The sequence below is a fragment of the Emydura macquarii genome, unplaced genomic scaffold (assembly GCF_026122565.2).
Source record: "Emydura macquarii macquarii isolate MOO-44397 ecotype Brisbane River unplaced genomic scaffold, CSIRO-AGI_Emac_v2 contig_2246, whole genome shotgun sequence".
NCBI classification, from domain to species: domain Eukaryota; kingdom Metazoa; phylum Chordata; order Testudines; family Chelidae; genus Emydura; species Emydura macquarii.
This window is the reverse complement of record NW_027132383.1, coordinates 1224887-1250604: the sequence shown is the minus strand read 5'-3', so window position 1 is coordinate 1250604 and position 25718 is coordinate 1224887. Positions and strand designations below refer to the sequence as shown.

Here is a 25718-nt window from a genome sequence, read left to right as displayed (position 1 = left end):
TCACTGATTGCTCTCTGGAAATGGTTTTCCACAGTCAAATTATAAGGGCATATTGAGTGGGGTCCAGCAGGGATCAGTTCTGGGTCCGGTTCTATTCAATATATTCAATAATGATTTAAATAATGGCAGAGAGAGTATACTTATAAAGTTTGTGGACAATACTAAGTTGGGAGGGGTTGTAAGCACTTTGGAGGACTGGATTAAAAATCAAAATGATCTGGACAAACTGGAGAAATGGTCTGAAGTAAATAGGATAAAATTCAATAAAGGACAAATGGAAAGTATTCCACTTAGGAACAATCAGTTGCACACATACAAAATAGGAAATGACTCCCTAGGAAAGAGTACTGCAGAAAAGGATGGGGGGGGAGGGAGGGCAGGGTCAGTGGATCACAAGCTAAATATGAGTCACTAATGTAACACAGTTACAAAAAAAAAAAAAAAAAAAAAAAAAAAACCAGCAAAACATTCTGGTTTGTAACAGGTTTGTTGTAAGCAAGACACGAAAAATAATAATTCTGCTCTGCTCAGTCCTCAACTGGAGTATTGTATCCAATTCTAGGCACCAGATTTCAGGAAAGATGTGCACAAATTGGAGAAAGTCCAGAAAAGAGCAACAAAAATGATTGAAGATCTAGAAAATATTACCTATGATGGAAAATTGAAAAAATTGGGTGTGTTTAGTTTGGAGAGGAGAAGACCGAGGTGAGACATATCAGTTTTCTAGTGCATAAAGGTTGTTACAAGGAGGAGGGAGAAAAATTGTTCTCCTTAACCTCTGAGGACAGGACAAGAAGCAATTGGGCTTAAACGGCAGCAAGGGCAGTTTAGATTGGACATTAGGAAAATCTTCTTAACTGTCAAGGTAGTTAAGCACTGGACTAAATTGCCTAGGGAGGTTGTGGAATCTCCATCATCGGAGATTTTTAGGAGCAGGTTAGACAAACATCTGTCAGGGATGGTCTAGATAATGCTTGGTCCTGCCATAAGTAAACCTTGTGAGGTCCCTTCCAGTCCTACGATTCTATGTCCATGGTTCTGCAGTGCCCTTTGTTCTCTCTCTCTCACATTGGGAATCAAGGCAATCGAGGGCAAGTGTTAACAAGCCCTCAAACCATAGGGAGTTAAGTCTACAAGCAAGCTTCATATTAGTCAATAATTCAAAAATGATCCAGAAATGGTAGACCCCCACTTGAATTCTAGGGCTTTGACTAGTTTGGGATGAAAGCCCACCCCATGGTAGAATAGTCCATCTGCTAAACGATGCACCTGATCTACCTGATAGCAAGCTGTCAGAGGTATGTCGGTCCACAGCAAAGGCAGGATTGCCATGCCAAGCCATGCCAGTCCAATCTTGCATTATTACCTCTTACAGATCAGGGGAGTCTGACTACTCCAAGCACTACCATGAATTTCTACTAATCCCCTCTCACTGAAACCATTTCTTCTCCCATAAAACCTAGCTTCCCAAAACACATATAAGGAAGAATCCAGAATCCAGTAGCCCAAGCAGAGGCCAACAAGAACTAGAAGTCACAGGAACACTGAAGCCAGACAGCCCTCTGCATCTTCAGTACAGGTCTTTCTAGCCAATATATGCTCCCTTACCAAAGTGATGAAATCCTGGCCAGTGACTTATTTTACCTGCTATTCACAGCAGAAGCAGAAATTCTGCAAGCAAATAGCAGGTGATGTCCTGGTCAAGGATTATCAAGAACTCTAAAATCCCAGCCTTTGAGAGCTCAGCACATTTTGTATTTTATTTATTTTTTAAAGCTAGACAACTTTAAAAATTATTCCAAGAGTTCTCTCTCTGCAGTTTTATTTTTTGAAGAATCTTTTGAGATATCAGCTGGTGCTTAAATCAGGTTTGTATGTGCTGGTTTATTCACTGCACTAGTACTCCATACACCACTCACACCCTTCTCCAAACCCCTAAGTTCTTTCAGCATCTCTACCACTTTAGGCTAACCTTATCTATTTGGTATTCCAAGGTTTATGAACACAAGCCACTCAATATGCTGGTCTCATTCCAAGCAACACATGGAATCCAGAATTCAAAATGCATAGTGCCCTGGATCCAAGTCAAGCTGTATTATAGAAGCACTACCGTGACTCAATAAATCAATATTCTGTTTCGAGATTCCTCTGATCCCTCTGCACACACTGTACACCATATTAATAATTCTCCTTTGTGAAACTGGATTGAAGCACTGCAGTATAGTAAGCTTCAGTTTATGAATTAAACCTTTTTCTTAGCATGGAAACAGCAGTCTCCTTCTACTCCACCCAGAGGGTATGCAAGGCAAAAAACTCAGTGGAATTTACAGCGTTTTATTGTAGCGCGCACACACACAATCAGCTATAATTTGATCAGAAATGTTGGTATGCACATTAGAGATGACCCAAACCAGTCTTCAGCAATGGTAAATTACTTGGATGTTTTCATTCCTGTCATGTATATTTATCTTTTCATCGAACAAGCATTCACTCTACCACACTACAGTTTCATAAAGTACATTAATGGCTGTTTCTAATTTAAGATACACAGGTGCTTGCTGTTGCATCTTTTGTAAAAATCAGTTACCCACATGTCTGGGATTAGACTAGGATCTTAAATCTCTTAATACACACATTTATCTGTCATTCTGGGCACTCTCCTGAACCAAGGGAAGAAATTCAATGAAAGTGACCGTCAGGTCACATGTGGCCCACAACTTAGCTTTCCTAAACAAGCTTTTACAAGCCATAAACCCATTAGAGATATGTTTCTATGGTGATTTTTTTTTTAAATCTCATTGGAATATTTCTAATGAAAACTATTGGCCTGCAGTGTTTGCAACCAAAAATTGCAGCAAGTTAAAGTGTCTAGGAATATTAATGAATCCAATTAGCCTATTCTCCTAATCTAAGATAATTTTTTGCTATTGCTATTTGCGTTGCATTTTAAGTTTTTAGAATTATTTGACTTTCGAGGAAGGTTTTTTCCCCAAAAAACTATATTAATTTAAAAACTTTATTAAGGCAAATCATAATACACTGTACATTATTAAGGATCTGGTTAATATAAAAAAATCTGGCAAAAGATTCTGTCTTGCTGGTTTGGAAGCCCGCTTTCTCTGAGTATGCTAAAAAGAGTGAGTTTCTAAATACCTATGCTCTTTTTAGCACTTCTCTGGTGTATGTACTTGGTGTGAAAGCTTTTCCATTACAAGGACAGTCCATATTTTACTATACCATAATTCCATAAGAGAAGTCATATTTTTCCAATATTGTACAATGCAGTCTTGCTATTAAAAATTTGTCACTCTGTTTATTATGTAGATCCTTTAGTGGAACATTACATATATTAATTTTAACCTGACAGCTTTCCATTTAATCTTGTTTTTAGCTGTTGAGAATTGTAGACTAAATCATCTTCCACAATTATTTAACCAAAAGGAATTTTTGCAGAATTCCAGACAACTAGCCTATGATAAAATGATTATTTAGATTTACAACCATAATTTCACTTGCACTATGCAAGGTAAAGATTGGTGAACATAGATGCACAGTAGAGCATTCTGCTGTCATATTATCTGAGTAAAGGAATACACTATCCCTGTTTTTAATTGAAAAGGATGCTTAGTCAGAGAATTAAATACTACACAGAACATATAGGACATGTGTGCACATGGTATACTTGTTAATATATGACCACTTAACATTATGGGAATCACATAAAAGACAGATCAATCTGATGCTAATGGAAACAGAAAGAAAACAAGAAACAGACTGCAAGAAAATATATAAAAAACGTATACTCCAGTCCAATCCATTCACCTTGCCTTTAGGATCAAGGGCACAGATATATATAAAATGGTCACCCTGTTATCTTACAGAGGGTAAGGGGGAAGAAAAGGGAGAGGAGAAAGTCATTTATTTAAATAGCCTAAGGTCAGTTGTTCTAGCTAATCAGGGGATAGTTTACCTATGGAATTGCCCACATGGGCATGTTGGGGGACTCTAATTTACCTTTTCTACATGCCAATATCCCACCATGCAGCAAGCCTTCTATTTTTGAATCAGGAGCCTCAGATACCTCTCTGACTCCCAGGGATCCAAATGGAAGAGCCATAGTTCCCACACGATCTATTTTAGAAGAGCTGAACCTCAGTATTTGCAGGGTCTCTGGGAGAGATGTTAGGTGAATGCCCCAGGCCAGGTATACTCCAGGCACATCTTGAAGCAAGGAATAAATTTTAAGAACTGAATGAAAAGGAAGTTGAGTAGCTGATTAAATTTAATGATAGATGTCTGACAATACCCAAGGGTCTTGTGATTTCATAAACATCTGATTAATGAACAACTTTTTCTCTATGGATATGGAGATAAAGTTGTTTATTAAAGTGTTTATCACACTAATAGGTCCCAGTTTCACTCAAAGTAGTTTTGGTTTTGACCTGCTTTTTCCTTTTCAGCAAAAAAATTCTGAAGCAGGTTCTTCTTTCAGAATTCAGGAAGGGAAAGTTTCTGACCATAGGGGTTCAGGTTAAGGAGCTGATTCGCTCAGAGCTGAGTTTGACACACACTAGCCATTTTTAGTGTCAATCACTGAATCCAGAGATTGTGCAGAGGGTCTTTTGACAAGATGAAATGCTGAATATGTCTTGTTTTTCCATGTGCAATGAAGTAATTTATGCTATTATTTGGGATTAAAGAGGTTCAGAATTCAGTTCTGAGTACAGGTGTCCTCAAACAGGCTGAGTAATTTAAAGTGTTTCATTAGTTTCTTTTTGTTAAGGCATGCAAACCGGCTCCTGCTCCAGCAACAAGCACCATGCCACAAGAAATCCTGGATGAACAGCATTCTTGTTTCCTACCTAAGGAAGTTAAACCAAGTCACAAAACTGGTGCATTATTTGGGTTTATGGGAAGATGGATAGCCATAAACTATGAGGTGCCAGCCAAGAGATCTGGGAGAAACTAGCAATACCAGTGGGAACATGAAATGGTGGCAACCTGCTCATCTTAGAAACATTCACAAAGTCATCTGAACTGGCCTTTGCTTGAGACAAGACAAAAACTTCAAGGTTCCTCACTTCCCCACAGTCGTGAAATTTCACTCTTTTTACTAGCTTTCTATTCTCCCACATTTGCCCCCCAAACTGCAACATAGTAATTCTCCCCACAACTATTCCTGTCCCCATCTTTCTCCCTCCTAGTCTGGCTCTGCAGTGATCAATCACATCCCTCAAAACCACCAGATTTAACTTGTTTCTTATGTTCCAGGGACCTTTTGACAGAACTCTGTGGCTTAGTGCAAAACACTGCAACTGGAACTGTCACCAGATCATTCCCAACATATTTTTCTAGTTTCCAACAGTTGCACTGGACACTGATAAGATCTTGCACATTTACAATAGCCCTTTTAATTTGCAAGATGCTGAAAAATATCTGGCCCAGCACACATACACTCAATGATCTTCTTGTTATCCACTACATGGTTTTTTTAAAGTCTAGGAAGGCTGGATTACAAATAATTCCGATCCAGTGATGCAACATCTTGGGGTTCAGAGGTCTCTGCTCCTATGTCCTTTAGCTCTGTTGCTTTCTTCCCTCTGATTTGCAATACCCCTAAGGTTTCATTTTGTGAACTAATATTCTAGGAATATTTTGAGTCACGCAGCCAAACTCACATCTAACATTTGAGCTGCAAATTTTAACCTTTTTGTAATACTACCCAAAGTGCTTGAAAAGGCACTCAAGTATCGTAGAGGCCTTATTTTAAGTTTCCAATTGCATTTTATCTCTACTTAACCTTTTGGCTACAAAAACTGTGAACTGTTTAGAGAAAAAGGAGTCTAATATTCAGGAAATATCTCCTATTTTCTCCCACCATTCATCATTATTATTAATCATTGTAATTCAGGTAAATGTTTAAAAAGACATAATGAGCTTGTCAATTTGCCAGGTAGGAAATGCCAGTTATATAAAAAAGTTAGCTCATTTGGAATTATACCTCACGTAGACTGGGCTAGAATTACACGGTTGTTGCTTGGCACCAACTCTATTTTGAGAAAAATTAATTCCTCTGTACAAACATACTTGATTAAACAAAGGTCTGAATTAAATTAAAGTTGCACACTGCTCTCCCATTTTATGGAACATCCACTAGTGTTGACAGTGACTGAACATGGCTACTGTTAACAACCTTCTTTCCAAACCCTTCCACCCAGCCATGGCTTTTTGCTGTCTATGGCACCTTCAGTCCAAGGATCTTGAGTGAAAATACAGAAGGGTCCCCAAACCAAGAGACACAAATGCTATCACTCCCATTTTACAGAAGGGTATGCAGACATTAAATGACTTGCTCTATGGTCACACAGGAAATATGGTGCACAGCTAGGAATGGAACCCAGTTCTCCTGACTCCAAGGCAGGAGTTTTGTGATTAAAACAGTCCTTTCTGCACCATGTTAATACTTTGTACTTTTTGCTCTCTTACTGGCTTATCGAAGGTCTCTCCCTTTCCACTGCAAATCCATGCTCCTATGGATGAAGACAACTGGCTAGAACTACATGGAGCCAGTCAATACCATTCATTAGCCAAACAGGAGAGATGGTTGCTGTTCAACAAGACGTTCTGCACACACCACACACGTGAGAATGCTGTTTCTGTAGCACACAGAGCCCTTGCCAGCTTAGGTAGAGAACAGAGCCCATAGATAAGGCTAGTGTACAGCACAACAGCAGGGAATACACCACTTGGCTGCTCCTATTGCTACACAACAGCTAAAACCCCCAGCCAAATACACAAGTGTTTCAGTAAATTAGGAAACCTATTCCACTCATTTGGGGCACTACTGTACTATTAACTTTTACATACACTCATCAGCATTTAAACACTGCTGAGAAAGGCTAACACCAGATAGTAAAACTAGATTCCAAGTTTCATACCTCAGCCAACAAGATACTTTTGAAGTCTTCCTTTCCATCCATTTCAATGCTAGAAGTCGTCACCACTGGCATAATCAGGCCCTTATAGAGCAGAGGTTCTTGAGTGCTAGTCACCTTTCAAAAACCAATGTTCCGTGAACAAGCTGATTTTCTCTCTTCTCAGCTTAACTCCTGCTCTCTATTACACTTTAATATCATCTGAGCCACACCACTAGATCATTTCAGCAGGTTACTGACTAAGCACCTGGGTTCTTTCCAGCAGATCATGTTCGCAAAGAACTGAAGTGGAACATGTGGTATAAGATTTACAGGACAGATTCTGCACCCTTACTATCAGTAGTACCTTATTGCACAAATATTCCACTGATTTCAGTGGGGCTCTGTGCAGATTAAAGTATTATTCTGTACAAGTAAGGCTAGCAGAATCTGGACTTGTGCTCAAAATTCTATCATAAGGCTTTCAAAAGTGATTTGTAAAGTGTTTACAGCCACTGGACAACGGAGATGAAGCATCACTTATCTTTAGAGAAGATGGAATTTAATAACTGCAGAAACAACCGTTGATATCTAAATTCCGCCCAGGCAGTCACTTCCTCAATATATTTAAGGGCAAAAGGTGGATGTTTATGTTTTCTGTTGTAGAACAGATAGCCATTCAAAACCTCCTCATTCAGAAAATTCATCTTCAAACAGTACAATTTGACTGCAAAGGACGGGACACTTAGATGCTATTCATCTCTATCATTACAGGGCTAGGGCTTTTCTTTTATTGGATTGTCAACAGCATCCCACCGGGAATAGCATTATACCTTTGGCAGCTACCTTAGTGTCTCTTTTGTAATTCTAGAAGTAAACAGTTTGTAAGACTAGGGAATGAGACAAACATGCAGCATTACAAGTGAATCCATGATCTAGATATGGTGTAACCCTCATCTTCCCCTATATTGTCTGGTTGCTCTTACCTCACTGGGTTATATTTTATATTGTACTAGGCACTGTTACAACAAAGATAGTTCCTAGCTAAAGCACTTACAGCCTTATTTAGAATGTAAATTCTTCAGGACAGAAAATGGTTTTACTGTAACCTGTCACACCCATAAGGCACTGTATATGTGAGTATCATGCAGTAGCAACTCCGGGGCGCTGTAACAGAAAATAGATATGAACAAGTTTGCAGATAACGCATGTTCCTTCAACTGAGCCCATTTAGTTACTTAATATGTACTGATGCAGGTGACAGGAGCTGGACTATGTTAATACTATACATAAGCAAGAGCTGGGGTCAGATATTTTTTAGAGAAAGCACATGGACCTCAAAATATTTTGCTTTAATCCACCAGCTGAGAACATAGCTAAGCAGCACTGTATGTGTATACAGCACATACATGCAGCATAGTGTGCATGGGTTGTGTAAGCATTACGGCTATAAATCTGCGATGTCTACATTACTAAAGGGGAAGAGACCCAAGGGAATCATGCTTGTCTTCTCAATGTAGCAATGACCTCCCATCATATGTCCATGGCCATTTGTTTTTTTTTCAGTCTTCCACAATTTCCCATTTCCTTCTTTAAAGCTCATTAGTTGCAAGCCTCGTCCTCCCCGAGTTTGCACTGTCCACTATTACATCTGGTCTTACGCTACGAGGATCCTCAGCACAGGGATCCGTCTGTAAAACTCCATGCACACCTATGCCACTGTGTGACTAAAACAGTCATGGTACGGGGGAGCCATGTAATCGGACAGTTTACCTCAACGCAATAGCTTTAGATGGCAAAAATATTGATTGCTAGTCATTGGCTAACAGTCAATAGGACCTAAAAATAGAAGACTCGGCACAGGATAACTGGTGCTGAAGCATGGTTAGGACAGAAAGCCTGTGCATGAAACATCTAAACTTGTTCCACATTTCATGCATTAAGGCACATTCGCTTACTATCCCGCAGAATTTAAACGGCTGCACCAGTACATTATGGTCATGAATTACAGAAAGAATGAAGTCAGTCTGGTGGGAAAATATTCTTGCCTCAACCCGCTGATCGGGGTGACAAACCCACTTGTGGGGGGAGTCACAGCAAGAGTGAAAATGCCAAAGTTGACATTTCATTAGCTGCACAATTCTAGTTTGGTTCAATCTGTGACACACGGGTATCTTCTCATGCAGCATTTTAAAATTTATTGCCCACTTCCCAGATTTGAGAGAATTAAATTACCCCTCTTCTCCTAGAATAGCTAATTTAATAGAGATGCATTTTGCTTTACCTACAGATGGTCACACTAAGCATGCAGCAGGATTCTCTAACAGATGAGAAAGCTCAAAGAGTGTTTCCCTTTATTAAGTTATGTGCAAATACAGGATGCCGACACACTCAGAAATGACCCTTTACGTTGCCATTCTGTGGGAGAGAGGGGTTTGTAAGAATAAATTCTTGGCAGCAGGGATGAAACAAAGGAGTACTTCAGAAAAAGGTATCCTAAGTGCCATAAAGACATATAAACAAGCATTACCAGCAGAAAGAAGCCAGGTATTTGCTGTACAGTCATTCCTGGGAGAATGAATCTTTCAGGGTGTATACAGTGATGATGAGACTTTTGTGAGCGTTTCTGAATTACTGTAATAGTTAATTGTAAGCCTCAGAAATTCTTAAAATAGCTGGTAGGAAGCATAAAGATGTGCTGGGACACATTCTTCCCATCCTACCTACCAGGGAAATGTTCCCCTCTTAAGGCTGTCTGGACCTCATTGGCTCAAATCAAACCATTCCATCAAGACACTTCTCACCCCATCAAGCTGGACCCTAGCATCACAACTAACACGACAATGGTCTCTCCGTGTCCGTGTGTCTGTGTCCGTGAGAAATTCACCTAACCACACCAAATACCAGGTCTAAAGTGTGCTCAAGCTTTATGGTTGCCAAGGCAGCTATGAAATGGAATCTAGCCGTAAGCAAATGACGGCCAACTAAACGGTCTTGACTTACAATTGATATTTAAATGCTTGTTCATTTAATTTTCTGCATTCAGAATGCAGTAAATGCAGAGAGTTACCACCTTTGCTGCCTGCACCGTAATTTCTATGTTCAAAGCAGGATACGAGAATGGTACTCTACTTTCAAACTGCAGATACCTATCAGCATGAAGGTACCTCAGACCTCATGAAGTCTTCACTGATCCCCAAAAGCACTGGTCTGTATTGATCAGCAGCAATGCTGCACTTTTTATACTCTTCGCCTATCATATGAGCTGAATGCAGGAATTCAGCAAGAGAGTAACTATTTAGACTAAACAGGGGTAATGAAGACACTAAATTATAAGCAATTACAAAATAGCTCTTCCTCTTGGGACTGAGTTCAGTCAAGAATGGACTTGGAAGTTTAAAAGCAGCCCAACAACAATTAAGTAGCTGACTAATTCAAAGCCGCAGCAGAGCTGGGCCTGTTAAGTATTTGAATGAGACCCCAAAGGGAAACCTAAATGCTGTAGCAAGAGGCAAGTATTCATCAGCACTGTTCCTTGTAAGTCTTTCAGATGAGACAAAACCAAGGTCCCGACCACCCAGGATTGAATCCCATGTTAGTTTTACAGGAGTCAGGATGTCCCTGGTGTCCTGGCCAAATCCTACCTCTAGCAATGCTAGAGGGGCAGCTATCCAGCTCTTTAGAGGGGAAAGAAAATCTTAAAGCTAACGCCCTAGATTAGCCCCCCCGAGATAAGGTTTCTATCCCAGGCTACCTTTATGACTTTACACACAAGCTTCCTCTCTCCATGCCTCATTTCTCCATCCCTAAAATGTGGATAATGTTATTTCCCTACCTACCAGAGGTATTATGAAGATATAGTCAACAGTGTTTGAGGAGCTCTGATGGGATCTATTGAAGATACTATCAATAAAATCTATTAACTGTTCATATTGTTCTTATGTTTCCTGTCCTTAACTCATGTATTGTTCCTGTTCACTTTCAAACAGTTGCTGTGCTCCACCCTAGAGGAGTCTCCTATTCAGTAGTGGGAAGGTGAGATTTAGCACATAAGATGCTGCATAAACACATATTCAAACTAATATGCAATTAAATACCAACTCATTTTGTACTACGTTATTGAAGCTGGCAAACCAGTTTGAGATGTACATGGATGAAAAGGGCTGTACAAATAGAAGTCCCAATGTAAGCCTTTTTAGACAATGTCTTTCCCTATCTTCTCCATTCTTTAAAGTTCGTTTGCAAAAGGAAAAAATGGATTCATATACACAAAGACTAGCTACACTAAAAGGTTATTTAGGTTGTAAAATCAGACACTCAAAAGTTAGGAATTGCTCAATTTACAGCTGCTTGTAATTTGGCCTCCTTATGCATCCAACCTGCATAATGAATGAGGCTGGGATCTGGTGATAAAAAAATAGTATTAAATCACCTGTTCAAATACTTAATGCATACAGACACAAGAGCACAATTAAAGTTGCACTGGTGATTGTAAATCTATTATCCTAAATTTCAAGGGCTAAACTTTGCAACCTAATAAACAATCTTTTAATGTAGGAGGGTTTTTTAACTTAGTCTTTCCTAGGCTGTGTTTGTTGTCTGTCTCTCTCTCTCATTGGAAAGTAGCAAACAAGTTCTATTATACACCACTAACAACCCCTCCCTCATCTCAATCATGCATCAGCAGGGACTGAAAATTGAGCCTTCAACACGGTCACCTGAGCTACAGGATTAACTACATTAGCTAGCAGCAGGAGAATGCTGTTCTCCCAGATGGGAGAAATGGGCCACTATGAGGTGTGCTGGGGCCAAAGCATAGTTGGAGGAGATTCTGCCCCATAGTAATTCCAGAGGGATGTGATGCTGGGGTAATTTAAACCTGAATTTTCAGTAAAAAGTCATAGATAAGAGACTGGAATTTTTAATGTAAAGTACAAGCATGTTTTGTTTTAAATCAGACCTTTACATAGTATAAGACGGTCACCATTTTTTATTTGCAGATCACCTTCAGACCTCTCACCTTTCAGATTCCCCCTCCCTTATGTTTGATTAGAAGGTACGGCTCCGGGAACCAAATGCCAATTTCTCTGGGAACCAGATGCCTTTCTGGGCGATGCCAATAGTCTCTCACTCACACTCACACATACACACTGCTTGTATTAAAATAAAACCTGTAAAGAATAGAATCAAATTAGATGCAACAATACAGCCACAGCACCCAATCAGATAGATTGCTGGCTTTATCTGTCTAATCTGTCTCAGCTTTAGAAATGCGGCAGTAAAAAAAATTAGCATAACTATATTTGAAGAAAGCTCATAAAATGGCTGCAGATTGAAGGACTGAATCAAAAGGGTCCCGCTGCAATCACTATGAAAATAATGAGGAATTTCATCATCATTAGCACAATGTGTAATGGTCAATGGCCAGGACAAAACGCCTCAACATCTATTAGTTCCATCTCAGAGCCTGTGGAGCAAGGTCATAGACCATATTTTGTCACAATCATGGGAGGGAACTTCAGACAGTTACAGCAGGATTTTAGGCTATATGCTGGAGGGTCATCAATAATTCACCTCAGAACTAATATGTTTAAAGTAAGCAGTGTTGTTGTAGCCAAGTTGGTCCCAGGATTCGACAGACCAGGTGGATGAGGTAATATCCTTTACTGGACCAACTTCTTTCGACTTTACACAGAGTACTTCTTCAGGTCTGGGATATGTACTCTGTATAAACTCAAAAGCTTCTCTCTCTCTCTCTCTCTCTCTCACAAACAGAAGTTGGTCCAATAAAGGCTATTACTTCACCAACTGTGTTTAAAATATGTCAGGGCCTATTGGAAAATACTTGCTGCATGTATGGGACCAATGCCCCTTCCCTCATACCCCCCATGATTCACTTGTGACTCGCTGGGATTACATGAATGCTCCTCTCTCTCTTCAGACCAAGTCCATCCAAAGTGCCACCACTAACATCTTCCATGGCTGATCAGAGTACATCTCCCCCTCTTGTCTATGTTCATTTGCCCTTCATTATCCATGTAATAGATCTGCTTTTGGTAGTGCTCATTACACTATATAGATCAGTGGTTCTCAGAGGTCTTCCGGGGGGGGGTACATCAACTCATCTAGATATTTGCCAAGTTTTACAACAAGTTACATGAAAAGCACTAGCGAAGTCAGTACAAACTAAAAATTTCACAGACAATGACTTTATACTGATATTGATGGTAGGTGGGATGGGAAAGAAAGGCACAAAACATACAGACATTACTGCAGGTCATTGCAGAACCAGTTTTTCAATGCTTCCCAAAGGCGAAGCGCTCCATGGTTGGCTCTAAGCGTACCGCTGGCATCCAGCTGCTCAAAATTTGCAGCCAGCCTTTCAGCCTCCACAGCCCAAACCAGGGGGAACTTCTCCCCCTTCGCTTCACATACATTATGAAGAATGCAGCACGCAGATATAACTGATGGGATGTTCTTTTCACTGATGTCTAGCCTAGTGAGGAGACACCTCCATCTGGCCTTTAAATGGCCAAATGCACATTCCACCACCATTCTGCAAGTGCTGAGCCTGTTATTAAAACGCCCCTTCTCACTGTCGAGGTACCCGATGTAGGGCTTCATTAGCCAAGACAGCAAGAGGTAGGCAGGATCCCCCAGGATGACTATTGGCATTTCCACATCCCCAATGTTTATTTTTTGGTCTAGGAAGAAAGTGCCCACCTGCATCATCTTGAACAGACCCATGTTCCTAAATATGCACGCATCATGCACTTTTCCAGACCTTCCCACATTGATGTTGGTGAAATGACCACTATGATCCACAAGGGCCTGTAACACCATGGAAAAAGCATCCCTTGTGGTTTATGTACTCTGTTGCAAGGTGGTCAGGCGCTAAGATTGGGATATGCGTGCCATCAATAGCCGCCCCCCTCCCAGTTTGGGAACCCCATCGCAGCAAACCCATCCAGTATGTCCTGAATGTTTCCCAAAGTCACTACCCTTCGTAGCAGAAGCCTATTGATGGCCCTGCACATTGCATCACAGAAGCTCCCACTGTAGATTTACCGACTCCGAATTGATTCCTAACTGACCGGTAGCAGTCGGAGATTGCCAGCTTCCACAGAGCGACACATCTCGCTTCTCCACCATCAGAGCCGGTCTCAAGCAAGTATTCACACACTTCAGGGCTGGGGACAGCTCCAAGCAAAGCTCAAAGAAAGTGGCTTTTCGCATACAAAAGTTCTGCAGCCACTGGTCATCACCCTACAGCTTCATAACAATTCAATTCCACCAGTCTGTGCTTGTTTCCCAGGACCAGAACTGGCGCTCCACCAACTGCAGATGATGCGTGACAGCCTGCAGCAATCGGGAATTGTTCCACTCTATGGCTTGTAGCTGGGCAGCCTCAGTGACATTGCTGTTTTCTGTGCTTTGGCTCCTCTCTCGCCTTTGAAAATACTCCAGGATAAGCCGTGATGTATTTGTGATGCTCACAATGATGGAGCCTGCTCAGCTCTGCACTATGTCTCTGCAGCAATACACCACATACACAAATGGTGCAAAAACCCGTTTCCTGTTTGTCTGGGGCAGGAAGGGAGGGGGAAGGAGCGTTGCATCAAGGGACGACAAGAATCTTCCCAACAGCCTCCGGCACTAGCTGCACTGTGGGATAGCTACCCATAGTGCACTGCTTTGAATGTTGACCCAACCGTGGCGAGTGAGGACATATGAGCCCAGCGCAAGGAGCGTGGTGTGATCACGCTTCTGCAACTTCTAAAGTTTGGCAGGTGAAAGTTGATTTAAAGTAAATGGACTTCACTCTGCAACAGAGACATATCCTCAGCCAGGTGGTTAGTCCCTATCTAGATACAGCAAGGCTATACCTACAAAATACTATATGCAAGTTGCAATGATAAATATATTAGCAAGACAAAGATGCAAGTACGTTAGCACATGCCCAGCATCAAAGACTGAGGCAGATTCTAAAATGTGAAAACATCCTTTCACTAAGCAGACAGAACAAACAAGAGCAGCAAAACCAAATCACAGAGAAAAGACAAAAGTGAGATTGTAAAAGGAGCAGATTCTCTGAATGTGTTAAAAAAAAAAAAAGGAAAGCATGCAAACCAACAGAATGACAGAAACAGTAACCCGGGGGTAGGGAAAGACTCAGAGAGAGAGAGAGAGAGAGAGAGAGAGAGAGAGAGAGAGAGAGAGAGTCAAGTGGGGCAGAAATAGCCTTCAAGCACCTAGAAAATGAGATGCAAAAACAAAGCAGAGATTAAGCAGAAGTCACCAACATGTCAGGAAACAAACAAAGCCATAACTGTGTTCCAAGACAAACAGAATGGAGGACCCCAATTCTGTGGTCTTATCTTGAGGGACCTGGGTAAGAAGAGGAACTGTGAGGGCTGGGAAAAGCTGTCTGTCCCTAGCTCACTCTGCTTCTGCAGTTGTAGGTTAGCCAGCAGCCACCTGCTGCTTAACACCTGCTTTTCTCTACCGTCTTGGTGCAAGGGCTCCAACAGAGCAAGCTAAGTGGAGCAGACATCTCCTTCTTTATATTGTTGTGGGCAGGAAGCAGTTGCCTCCCAACCATTTTTTCTTTGCTTCTCCAGCACTCCGATGGGTTGCTTCTAGAGCACTCAGCTTAGACTGGTGCAGCAAAAATTAATGCACCCTCCCCCCTCAAAGTAACAGGTATGCTTGTGACGGGGTGGGGAGGTGCTGATAAAACAAAAGGTGTGGGAAACAAAACAGACAGAAAAGGGAAGAGACAAAAGAAAACAGATAAAAATAAAAAGGAAAGATATGGCACAGTTCTCAGCACCTGTATTTCCCCTTGTGGTCTAGCAAGTGCACCCACTCTAGGCTCCCAGCTCCTCTACTGTCACCTGTCTCAGGTGGGAGACCCGAATCACACTCCCTCCTGCCTAGGGTTTTTCCAGCCTGCACAGTTCCCTGCCCACACTGAATTCCCCAGAAAGTCAGACCAGTTAAGCAAGTCTGCTTTGCTTTCTCCTCATAGGCTATAAACAGCATAATTGCCCCTAGTTATAAATTACTACACAGACTTTTCTAAGCAAGCACATTTATTCTTAAGGTGAAAGCATTACTGAAGAAAACATTAAAAATAATAAAAACCTCCACATGCTAAACAGCTTACCAGAGATGAACCCAACTCCAACCTTCGGCTCTGACAGGTGTCAGTCCCTACAACTCTTCTCTAAAGATTGGGGCTGCTCCTGAAGAGAACGGCCTATCACAAAGAAGGCCCCACGTCAATTTAAACTCAGGCTATTTATCCAAAGTCCTTTCTTTGACTGTTGGTCTCTGGAGAATCCAGTTTGAAGCAGTATACATGAGCATCTCCAGGAGGTGGTGCCTCTCCAGAGGTGTTACTACCTGAGTAAATTTGCCCAATCACCCCCACTATTAGTTCCTGGAGGGCTCTGGTCAAACCCAGCCCCCCGTAAGGAATTACACACAGTCCCTGAACAACAGTGATACATAAACTTAATACAGTAAGATGTCCCAAAGATATTGATATCTGTTGCTGTGACATGGCATGGTCTGAAGGCACTCTACATGGGAGGGCACCATGGAGCAATCCACGCCAAGAAGGGCTCCAGTAAGAAGGTTAGATCAATGGTTCTTATCACCAATCTTTTAGGTCCATTAAATCAATCTAAAAAAGAACGCAAACCAGAAATGGAGCCACATAGCACAAACCTCTGCCTCTGGTAACAGCCTATGCAAGAGGCATCAGAGGAAGGGAAGAAAAATTTAGTCAGCCATTTTTAAACAGGGTTGGGGATAAGGCTGGGAGAAGAGTAATCAAAAGCATAATAAAAGCAGACACCAAGGAAGAGGGACACAAAAGGGGCAAAGCAAGCCATTTAGGCTGAGGAATTCCAGCAACAATAAATAGTTAAGTTTCATTGTCACTGGTAGTATTTAGAATACTTACTGCTCGAATGAGAAATAGCCATCGACTCGTGGGATACCTACATTTCTCTTGGGCTGGGAGGAAGGCCCTGTAGATGAGCTAGACGTGACAAAGGAGGAGTTCCAGGCACACCAGGGGCATTATTGTCATGCAAGGGGATAAGACCCCTGGCCCAAGGCTCTAAAGGAGTTACAGAACAGACCATGGCAGGCAGGGAAGAGGGCAGGAAGGGAGGAGTAATTAGAAGGGAAATCTGTGCTTGAAGGACAATTGTTTAAAGTGATCATAGGCATTACCTTTCTTTATTACTTAGAATGCCAGAAATCTGCTTGGTGGTTTATAATATGGGTAAAGATGGCATTAGCTGCCCTGAAGAGCTAACGTCCGTAAGGGCTTGTGTACACTTAAACTAACAGTCATGTTTTAACTTGTTCACTAGCATGATTAAAAGCTATAGTATAAGCCATGTCTACATGAGGAAAAAAGGTACATTAACATGTTATAGGGTGGAGACAAATTCATTTTTTAACTAAAATGCTTTAAATAAAATTATTTAAGTTAAATAAATATTTGTATTTAAAAAAAATCTAAAATTAAATTTGAAATTGACGACATGTTAGGACCTAAAGTTTTCTAATCTATTAAAATTAAATAGAAAAATATGAATCAGTGTGTTTACTACCAAGTTTCAAAGTCAAACCACTGAACTAGAAGTCATCACTGGCTAAGCACCTTGAACCAGAATCTGCTGAAGGGCTAAACCAACTTTTGACAGTACTAGTCCCTTCTGCAGGTGCAGAGAGAATATTTTCTTCATTTCGGCTTCTTAACTAGTTTCTCAGTTCAACGATTAATTCATTCAACAGTAAGAAATCAATTGGGAGTTGAAAAAGCAGGAAAGATTGTATTCCTCTTCCAATCTGAATAAAAATTATGTGTGAGAATGAGATCTACTAGCTCCAAAGACTTGCGGTGAACAGAAACAAATCAATTCAATTCACTAACTACTATATTGCCTTTGTTTAATAAAATAGTTTAAAGTACAAAACACGTTTCGATAAGTGTTCTGGGTATAAAAGAACATTTAAGATAGCATTTAACTGTTTTGTTAAAATTGGTTTTGTGCATTATAACTGAATTTGAACTTTCATCTAAATACAGTATGACAAGTCACAAGTCAAAAATTTATCTAATAAAAAGATGAGCTACATTATTGCTTAAACATGTATGTTATTTGCATCCTCCTGGTTAGCAAGAAGCAGCATCAAATCGTGTGCCAATCTATTGTTTTAATGGTTACTAACCAATGAGAATTAACCTGTTTAGGAAGTAACTAGAAAGTACAAATGCAAAACACGATTAAAATTGAAGGTTTAAATCAAGGTTTCTGCCTTGCAGATTCACATCATGATTAAAATTGGTGAGCTAAACCACTTAGATTTAAATAAATTCCATCCTGATGTATTAACTAATATAGTAACTAACTTCTCAACAATCCTAGCATAGACAAAGCAGTCTGCAAATTTAACATGTTTGTCAGTCAAGTGAAGCCTTAAGGAAGCCTAGGGTTTATCTCGACCAGCAAATGGATAATTTTACACTAACTGTCTTGTGTCTGCACTAGGATTTTAACATGTGAGAGCTAAAATGTTAGACACATACTTTTTCCCCTAATAAAGACAAGCATACAGAGAAGGACACTGATTTTAAGTTGATTGCAGTTAACTCTAAGGCAGATCCTTGTTTACCATGTGGAAAAATTCAGTGTAACATGTTAAAACATGATTAATACAAATGTAGACAAAACCAGCATGAGACAGGAATGGGTAAGAGAAAAGGACCAGAAAGGACAGTTGACAGTCTAATGCGTGTATTTAGAGTAGCAAGAAGATTATAGGAAGAGAGCACCAGAATGGAGATTAGGGTTAAAAAGCCAACCAAAAGTCACTAGGTGCTTAGGAACAAGGGAGGGGTTGGCATGAAAATACAATGATTTGCAGGTGGGAAAAACTCCAACAGTTCCGGGTTTGCAGTGGACATGAAGCTAGAGTACAAAGCACAATCATGTGTGATGTCCAGCCTTGCTTTATAGCTGGTTAGTCATTGAAATACCTGCAGCACCAGTCAAATCAGCGACTCCGTTTTGCATGCAAGGTGTATTTAAATATAAATAGAGTTTCATCTCTTTAGTGCTCAAAATAGATTTTAGCTAGGCCACTGCATGGCTCATTAGAGCAGAAAATTAAAATGGGCCAGCAAATACCAAGTTCAATCCAGTATCAGAATATAATGTTAGGTTCTTAGATGAAAAAGTACCTTAGCACAAATGAGAATGATCTCAGGTGCCCGTGACAGATCAGCTAGATGGATAAAGCATTTTTAGCAAGTTCTAGGGAGAAATAGTACATATTATTCTGTAGTTGTAGTCCTCCATAGTGAAGGTTAGCATTGAATTTCCATTATAAAGCCTGGTTCTCCCATCTCACTCAAATACAATCAAAAAGTTATACTATAGATTTCTTAAACTATTGCTCATGAAATATTGAATGTTTTCAATTACTTTACCTGTGGCTTTTTTGCAGGCTGGAAGTTCAGGAACAGTAAAGTAAAACTTAGACAGGCTCTGTAATAGCTTGGTATGCCCAGTAACATTTTCACCTTAGAGGTCAACTGCAGGGGAGATAGTGCTTGTATCTGTAGAACAAACTATCTGCAAACAATACAAAACTCAATGTGTTTTTTATCATCGAAGCAGTAAGTGATGGCTTAATGCTGAGTCAACTTAGGTTGTGTTTAACAAATATCTCTATTCAGTTCTCTCTGAGTGTGGGGTAAAAAAGGTACTCCATTGTATTTTGGTACTTCTCCAATGATCAGTAACAACAGTACAACCAAACTAGATTTGCTCCAGCTAATGATCTGATGTTTCGATCTCCCCACACACAGTACGAAGAAACTGATGAGAGGACTTAGCATATCTGACTGCTCTCAGTAGGTTAGCTTCCTAAGGTCTCTAAAGGCATTAGCCAGCCTCTGGATACAATTCAAGCTTCAGCATCAGAAAATAATCCAAGCAACTGAAGAAAGAAAGATGCAGGACTGGAGACTGAACGCTGCTATATCCCGCCATGCTGAAGGCTGAGCTGTGATGACCCGACACACTTGTCTTTTTTCTTGCAGATGATTAGGTTTCTGGAGAAGAAGCAAGTAGATGTCTCTGAACAGCAGGAGAAGAGAATTGAGAGCAGCGTGACACAAAAAATTGTTTTTGATGAGGTCTTCCCAAACCTTCTCAATTACTCTCTCTTTTAAGGCCTTGGGCTTCAGGGTTAAATCAGGGTGGATAAAAATCAGTGATTTCTTTTTTTAAAAGAAAAAAATCAGTTTATTTAAATTTTTTTTTAATCAAATACTAAATTTCTCTCTCGTTTAAAAAACAGTTACAATTAAGTCTCATCGCAAACATGCTAAACCTACACTTACAGTCTCAAAAATGAATTAATGGCTCTAGTCTGTCCAGCCCAACTACCAGCTCTTGCTCCTTGAAAGTTCTGGGCTTTCTGTTACTGTTTCTCAGCAGACTAAAGTCACATGTGCAAAGAAAGACACAGGCTGGATAGGATTCTTGTTATTCTGTGCTTATGTGGTGGTGGAGCTGGACCAAGCAAGGCAGAGGAGTTAGTTAAGACAGTGTCTTAATGACAGAGACACAAAGGACGGAGGCAGAATAGAAAGGAACAGTGGTGTGGACTGGAAAGAAAAAGGGAAGACATTCAGTACACACACAACTTCCTATATTCCCCCACACTTTTGCCACAGAAAAACTGTCATGGCTTCTGGGCATGAGACACCCTATCTGGGAATATTTTGAAGAAATTCCTTCCCTGGGTAAAAAAGGAAAACATGTCAAGTGCAAGAAGGAGATGCAGGGTCTAGTTGCAAGAATAAAACATTATAATGAAAACTGCTTATTGAGAGAAAATGATGTGGATGAAGATGTGCATATGCCTGAAGAACAATGTGGATCAACTGGTTAGTAACTTACATAATTCACTTTGCAATGCATCATTCTTCAAGACTCTCTCTATGCCTTTTATTATTTAACAAGTAAATTCCCAAGCTGTTTGCTATGTTGGATGCTGCTAGAAAAAAAAGTTTAGCTTAGCTAATCCTCATGGCTTGTTTATTTAGTTAATGTTTATTTAGTTAACTAGGTTTATAATCTATCACCCAAGTATACGGTACAGAAAAGCTGCAGTAAGAGAAATCTAGAGAGTTGCCAGTTGCCACTGGGTGTCATTTTCTTATTTTATATTGCAGAATACACGCCCCTTATTTTGGATCATGGCCACAGACCATAATGGTGATGCCATAAATCTATTTCCTATTTTACTTCAGCATAACTCAGCTTTCCCAAGGGAACCCCATCCTATACTTGTTTTCTCAAAAAACAGAAGTGCCAGTGAGTTCTATGGGGCTTACGTCAAAATTAAGTGCACACTAAATGCAGTCAGTCTTAGCTTTTTTGGTAATTTGGAATCGGATCTGCATCCTTGCTGAAAAAAATGCAAACTGAATAATAGAGTAAGAAGAACTGAGAAGAATGACTATTCAAAATCATTTTTTAATTTTGTTTCAGGTTTCCATTTAAGCATAAGAGACCGACTGTGACTGTCTATCTGCAACAACTTCAGAGTCATCCATTGGTACTTTTAGCAGCAGTGCTGCAACTAAACGTATTTCAGACAATAAAGTATCAGTAGCAAGCAAAAGATTTCAATCATCCAGTAAAACCACCACCATGGATGGGTTTGTAATAAGGACCAGCAAATACCAACAAGACACGACAGGTGAAAAGATTGCTCGGTTCATTTATGCCACAAATTCTCCTTTTCACAACATTAACAATAAACACTTCATTGACATGGTTGAGTCCTTATGACCAGGCTACACTCCACCTGGTAGAGCAGACATTGGTGGAAGGTTGCTAGATACAGGGTATGAGAAGGAACTTGAACAGTGTGCAAGAAATACTGAGAGGAAATTTGCCAGTTTAAGCCTTGATGGGTGGAGCAATGTACACAATGATCCAGTAATATGTGCCTGTGTGACAACAGAAGATGGGGTTGCATATCTTTCAGAAACAATAGATACATCTGGAAATGCCCACACAACAGAATATTTAAAAGAAGTGGCAGTGAAAGCTGTAATAAACTGTGACCAAAAATTCAACTGTCACGTGCGCAGTTTTGTTGCAGACAATGCTGCAAACGTGGCAAAGATGAGAAGATACTTAGAAAAAGAAACGGAAGGATGCTCCTTAACTACATATGGCTGCAGTGCCCATTTAATGCATCTTTTAGCCAAAGACTTAAGTACGTCTTCTCCAGGAATAAAAGAAAATGTTGAAGTCACAAAATACTTCCGTAACAACCATTTTGCTTCAGCTTCACTGAAGAGAGCAGGAGGATCCAAACTAATTCTCTCACAAGCTGTTCGATGGAATTCTGTGGTTGATTGTTTTGAACAATTTATTAAGAACTGGCCCATTCTCATAAAATTTTGTGAAGAAAAACCATGATAAAACCGATGGAAGTATCTCATCCAAAGTATCTAACACTGGATTAAAGAGGAATGTAGAGGATATGCTCAGTATACTGAAGCCTATATCCATAGCCTTAAACAAACTTCAGAGAAATTGTTCCTGCATTGCTGATGCTGTTGAAATTTGGAAGGCACTTCAAGAGACATTGAAGAAAGAAATACCTCACCAGAAAGTTAAACTGCAGGCAATAAAACAGCAAATAAATAAAGCACTAAAACTCCACCTCATTTTCTTGCGAACATTCTCGACCCCAGATATAAAGGTAGAGGAGTATTATGCACTATTTCCTAAATTAATAAAAATCAAGTTATCTACAAAAAATACACACAATATACCCTCCTCGATGTTGTAAAATGCTGTAATGAGTTGTAAATTAACATGTTTTAGTGATCAGATTTGCATCATTGTTTAAGAAATATGTGAAGAAGTATCAGTGGGAAACTTGATTAAATCAATGATTTTCTCTTGGTTTAAATCATGATTTAAAATAATTCCATCCTGGGTTAAATCATCACTCTAGCCACAGTGCTCCTGCACTAGTAGAATCATTTGGAGGAAAACATCACTTCAAATTCATATGGCTGATAACCAAAAACTTGAGAGAAGGGAGATGCTTCATTCAATAGGTTATTTCAGAGAGTTCCAATTCTCCTGCAGTAGGGTTTTAATTTAAATCCTTCATATCTTTTGAACTCCGCATATCCAATAGTTTGCTACATTTCTTAACACTTAATTATCTTTACTAACCAAAATTAATCTGTATTTAAAGTATCTGACTGTTCCATTTTGTGAAAGAAAACATCAAGTCTAATTTTCATGAAAGGATGATTGTGCATAGAGTAAGTCTTCATACAGACAAGACAATTCAGCTTGTTTGAACTTAATATCTTTATTGGGAATGACAACTTTTTTAAACCAATAAAAATAAAGGGAGACCACCAAAATATCACCTCTAAATTCCTCATATTGTGCAACCTAACATCTTACTCAAAGTTCAGAAAGAAGCAAGTGCAAATTTTTACTTAAGTTGTACTTTTTAGATTCTTATTCATTTTGTTTCCACATTGATGCAAACAATGTAGATTTAGTCTCATCGCTTTGTTAAAGCAATGAAAATATTCAATCCAAAATATGTCATGTCTGCTTTAAGATACATTAGTCCTCTTAGTATCTTCCTTCTCATTGGTCATGCCCTCCAGTTCTTTAATCCAGGCTGGAAGAAAGTATTACTAATTCCTTGGTACTACACATTAACCCATGTATGCATCACATGTGCTGTATGGTATTCACTTTTCGGGAATAGAACCATAGCTCAAGCTGATGTCTAATCTATTGCCCACTATCACAACCAGGTCTTCCTCTGCTTTACTGCTCTGTAAACAAGCATCTCTCCTTAAAGTCTGCCTGGTACTATCCAAGCATTTACCTTAGATAAATACAAATAAACTTGAACTATAGATGAATGAAAGGATAATACTGATAACTGCCCCTTTGGACTACTGCTTCTATACCTCCTATAGTTACTCTCTCTAATACACATAGCAATGCCTCCTCATTTGCACATTTAGTGTACCATTTACTTCTCTCTCTCTGAACTGTTTATGAAGATAGTAACCACCAGGGATATCTCTAGAATTTACTTGATACCTCTCCCCAGACTGACATTTTACCTTTTACAATCACAGTTCATAGGGTACCGGCCACGCAGCAGAATGAGAACTGCACAAGCTCCTCAATACATTAATGGTGACTGAGCAAACAAGTGCCAGCACCAAAAGGCAGGGGAGTAAAAAGTGCCAGTGCCCGTAAATACGGGATACATTCCAGCTGAGTGACAAGGGGTGGGGTGTGTGTGTGTGTGTGTGTGGACAGAGGCAGCACATGGCTCGAGTGTGATACATGACACCCCCAGACATTTCACAGAAGAGTCAGTAGAACTGGTTCTGTCCATTGTATTCCCTCGTATCTAGCTTGTAACTGTCAAAGAAAGCCATCAGCTGTGCTGTAATCTCTATTAACCTATGCTCCCTGCTGCTCCTCAAATTGCCTCCTAAGTGAGCAGACTGAGAAAGACAAGAACTATCCGGTTAAATATTAAAAGGTTCCCAGAACTTGCATATAAGCAAAACTATTGACATAATGCACAGAGGGTTTATGTAATAGTATGGTATCTCTCAGGCTGTGACGTGTCCAGTTTTTCATTCTGCTCAGTAGATCTAATAGGTTGTTTTAACTACACTACTGATCCTTGGGTGTCCGATGTTATGGCAGGAACTTCCTAATGAACATTTTAATCTAGAATTACCACAAGATGTTATTCAGTGCTTGTCCACATGGGGAAATTGATCACCATAGCTATAGCTGAATAACTATTACACTATAACTCCCCCACTATAACATGGACACTACTCTGGAATAAAAGTGACTTTAATCCAGAACAATTACTCCACTTCTCAAATGCTTGCCTATCTTGGTATGAGGAAGCAGTGGTTAGCTTCAACTAATATCCAACAAGGACCACGTACGCTCTTTGACTCAACTCACATTTGCCCTTCTGATTTCACCGACATTTATATTGATGTCCACATTGTTTACCTTTCAGCTCTCAGTAACTCTCCCTGTATCACTTGGGCCTTAATTCACCTACAAATGAGGACAACTCACTTTCCATTGTGCATTTTAGCCAGAAGTCAAGTATCTGCCTTTATCTATTAGGTCACCTAACAGGTTACCCCAAAGGGTCAAAGGAGAGCTGTTGCCAACAAAATATTCTCCTGTGTAGTTCAGTCTGTCCTCCACATCCACGAGATAGCAGCTCTTCGGATCACACATCCTTCTCATACCATTTTGCAAATACTTTTCAATCAGGGATACTAAAATTATAGAATCCTTTGGGGGATTGGGGGAGGGGAGGGGGGGAAGAATCACATTCTGGGAAACTAGCAGTGCTAAATCAAATATCTTGGTAGAGCTCCCTATTATCCCTTTCAGCAGAACAGAGCATTCAGCTAATTCATAATCAACTGTTGCTTCCACATACCGCTCTACTGCCACATTCAATTATTTTCTGCCTGGTAGCTATTACCAAATCCAAAAATGCTTCCTCCAGAATTCTATTAGCTCTATTAAATTAAAAAAAAACAAAAAAAAACAAAAAACCAAGAACTTGTATAGTCTCCCAATAATAATCTGGGAATTACAGGATCCTACAGTAGCTAGATCCTGCAACTGTCATCTTTGACATCCA

At 40.0% G+C, this 25718-nt stretch overlaps 1 protein-coding gene across 6 annotated transcripts in view; it reads right to left on the bottom strand.

The window, feature by feature from the left end:
• ARHGAP39 (Rho GTPase activating protein 39) overlaps nucleotides 1-25718 on the bottom strand; it is a 345937-nt gene that overhangs the window by 297908 nt on the left and 22311 nt on the right. For 5 of the 6 annotated variants that reach the window (XM_067560095.1, XM_067560098.1, XM_067560097.1 and 2 more), the window contains exon 1: nucleotides 6939-7046. The exons of the other annotated variant lie outside the window; for it this stretch is intronic. In XM_067560095.1, coding sequence (XP_067416196.1) covers nucleotides 6939-6976 — 38 coding nt within the window. In that variant the 5' untranslated portion in view covers nucleotides 6977-7046. Of the gene's footprint in view, nucleotides 1-6938; nucleotides 7047-25718 lie in introns of those variants that run through there. 6 annotated transcript variants of the gene reach the window in all.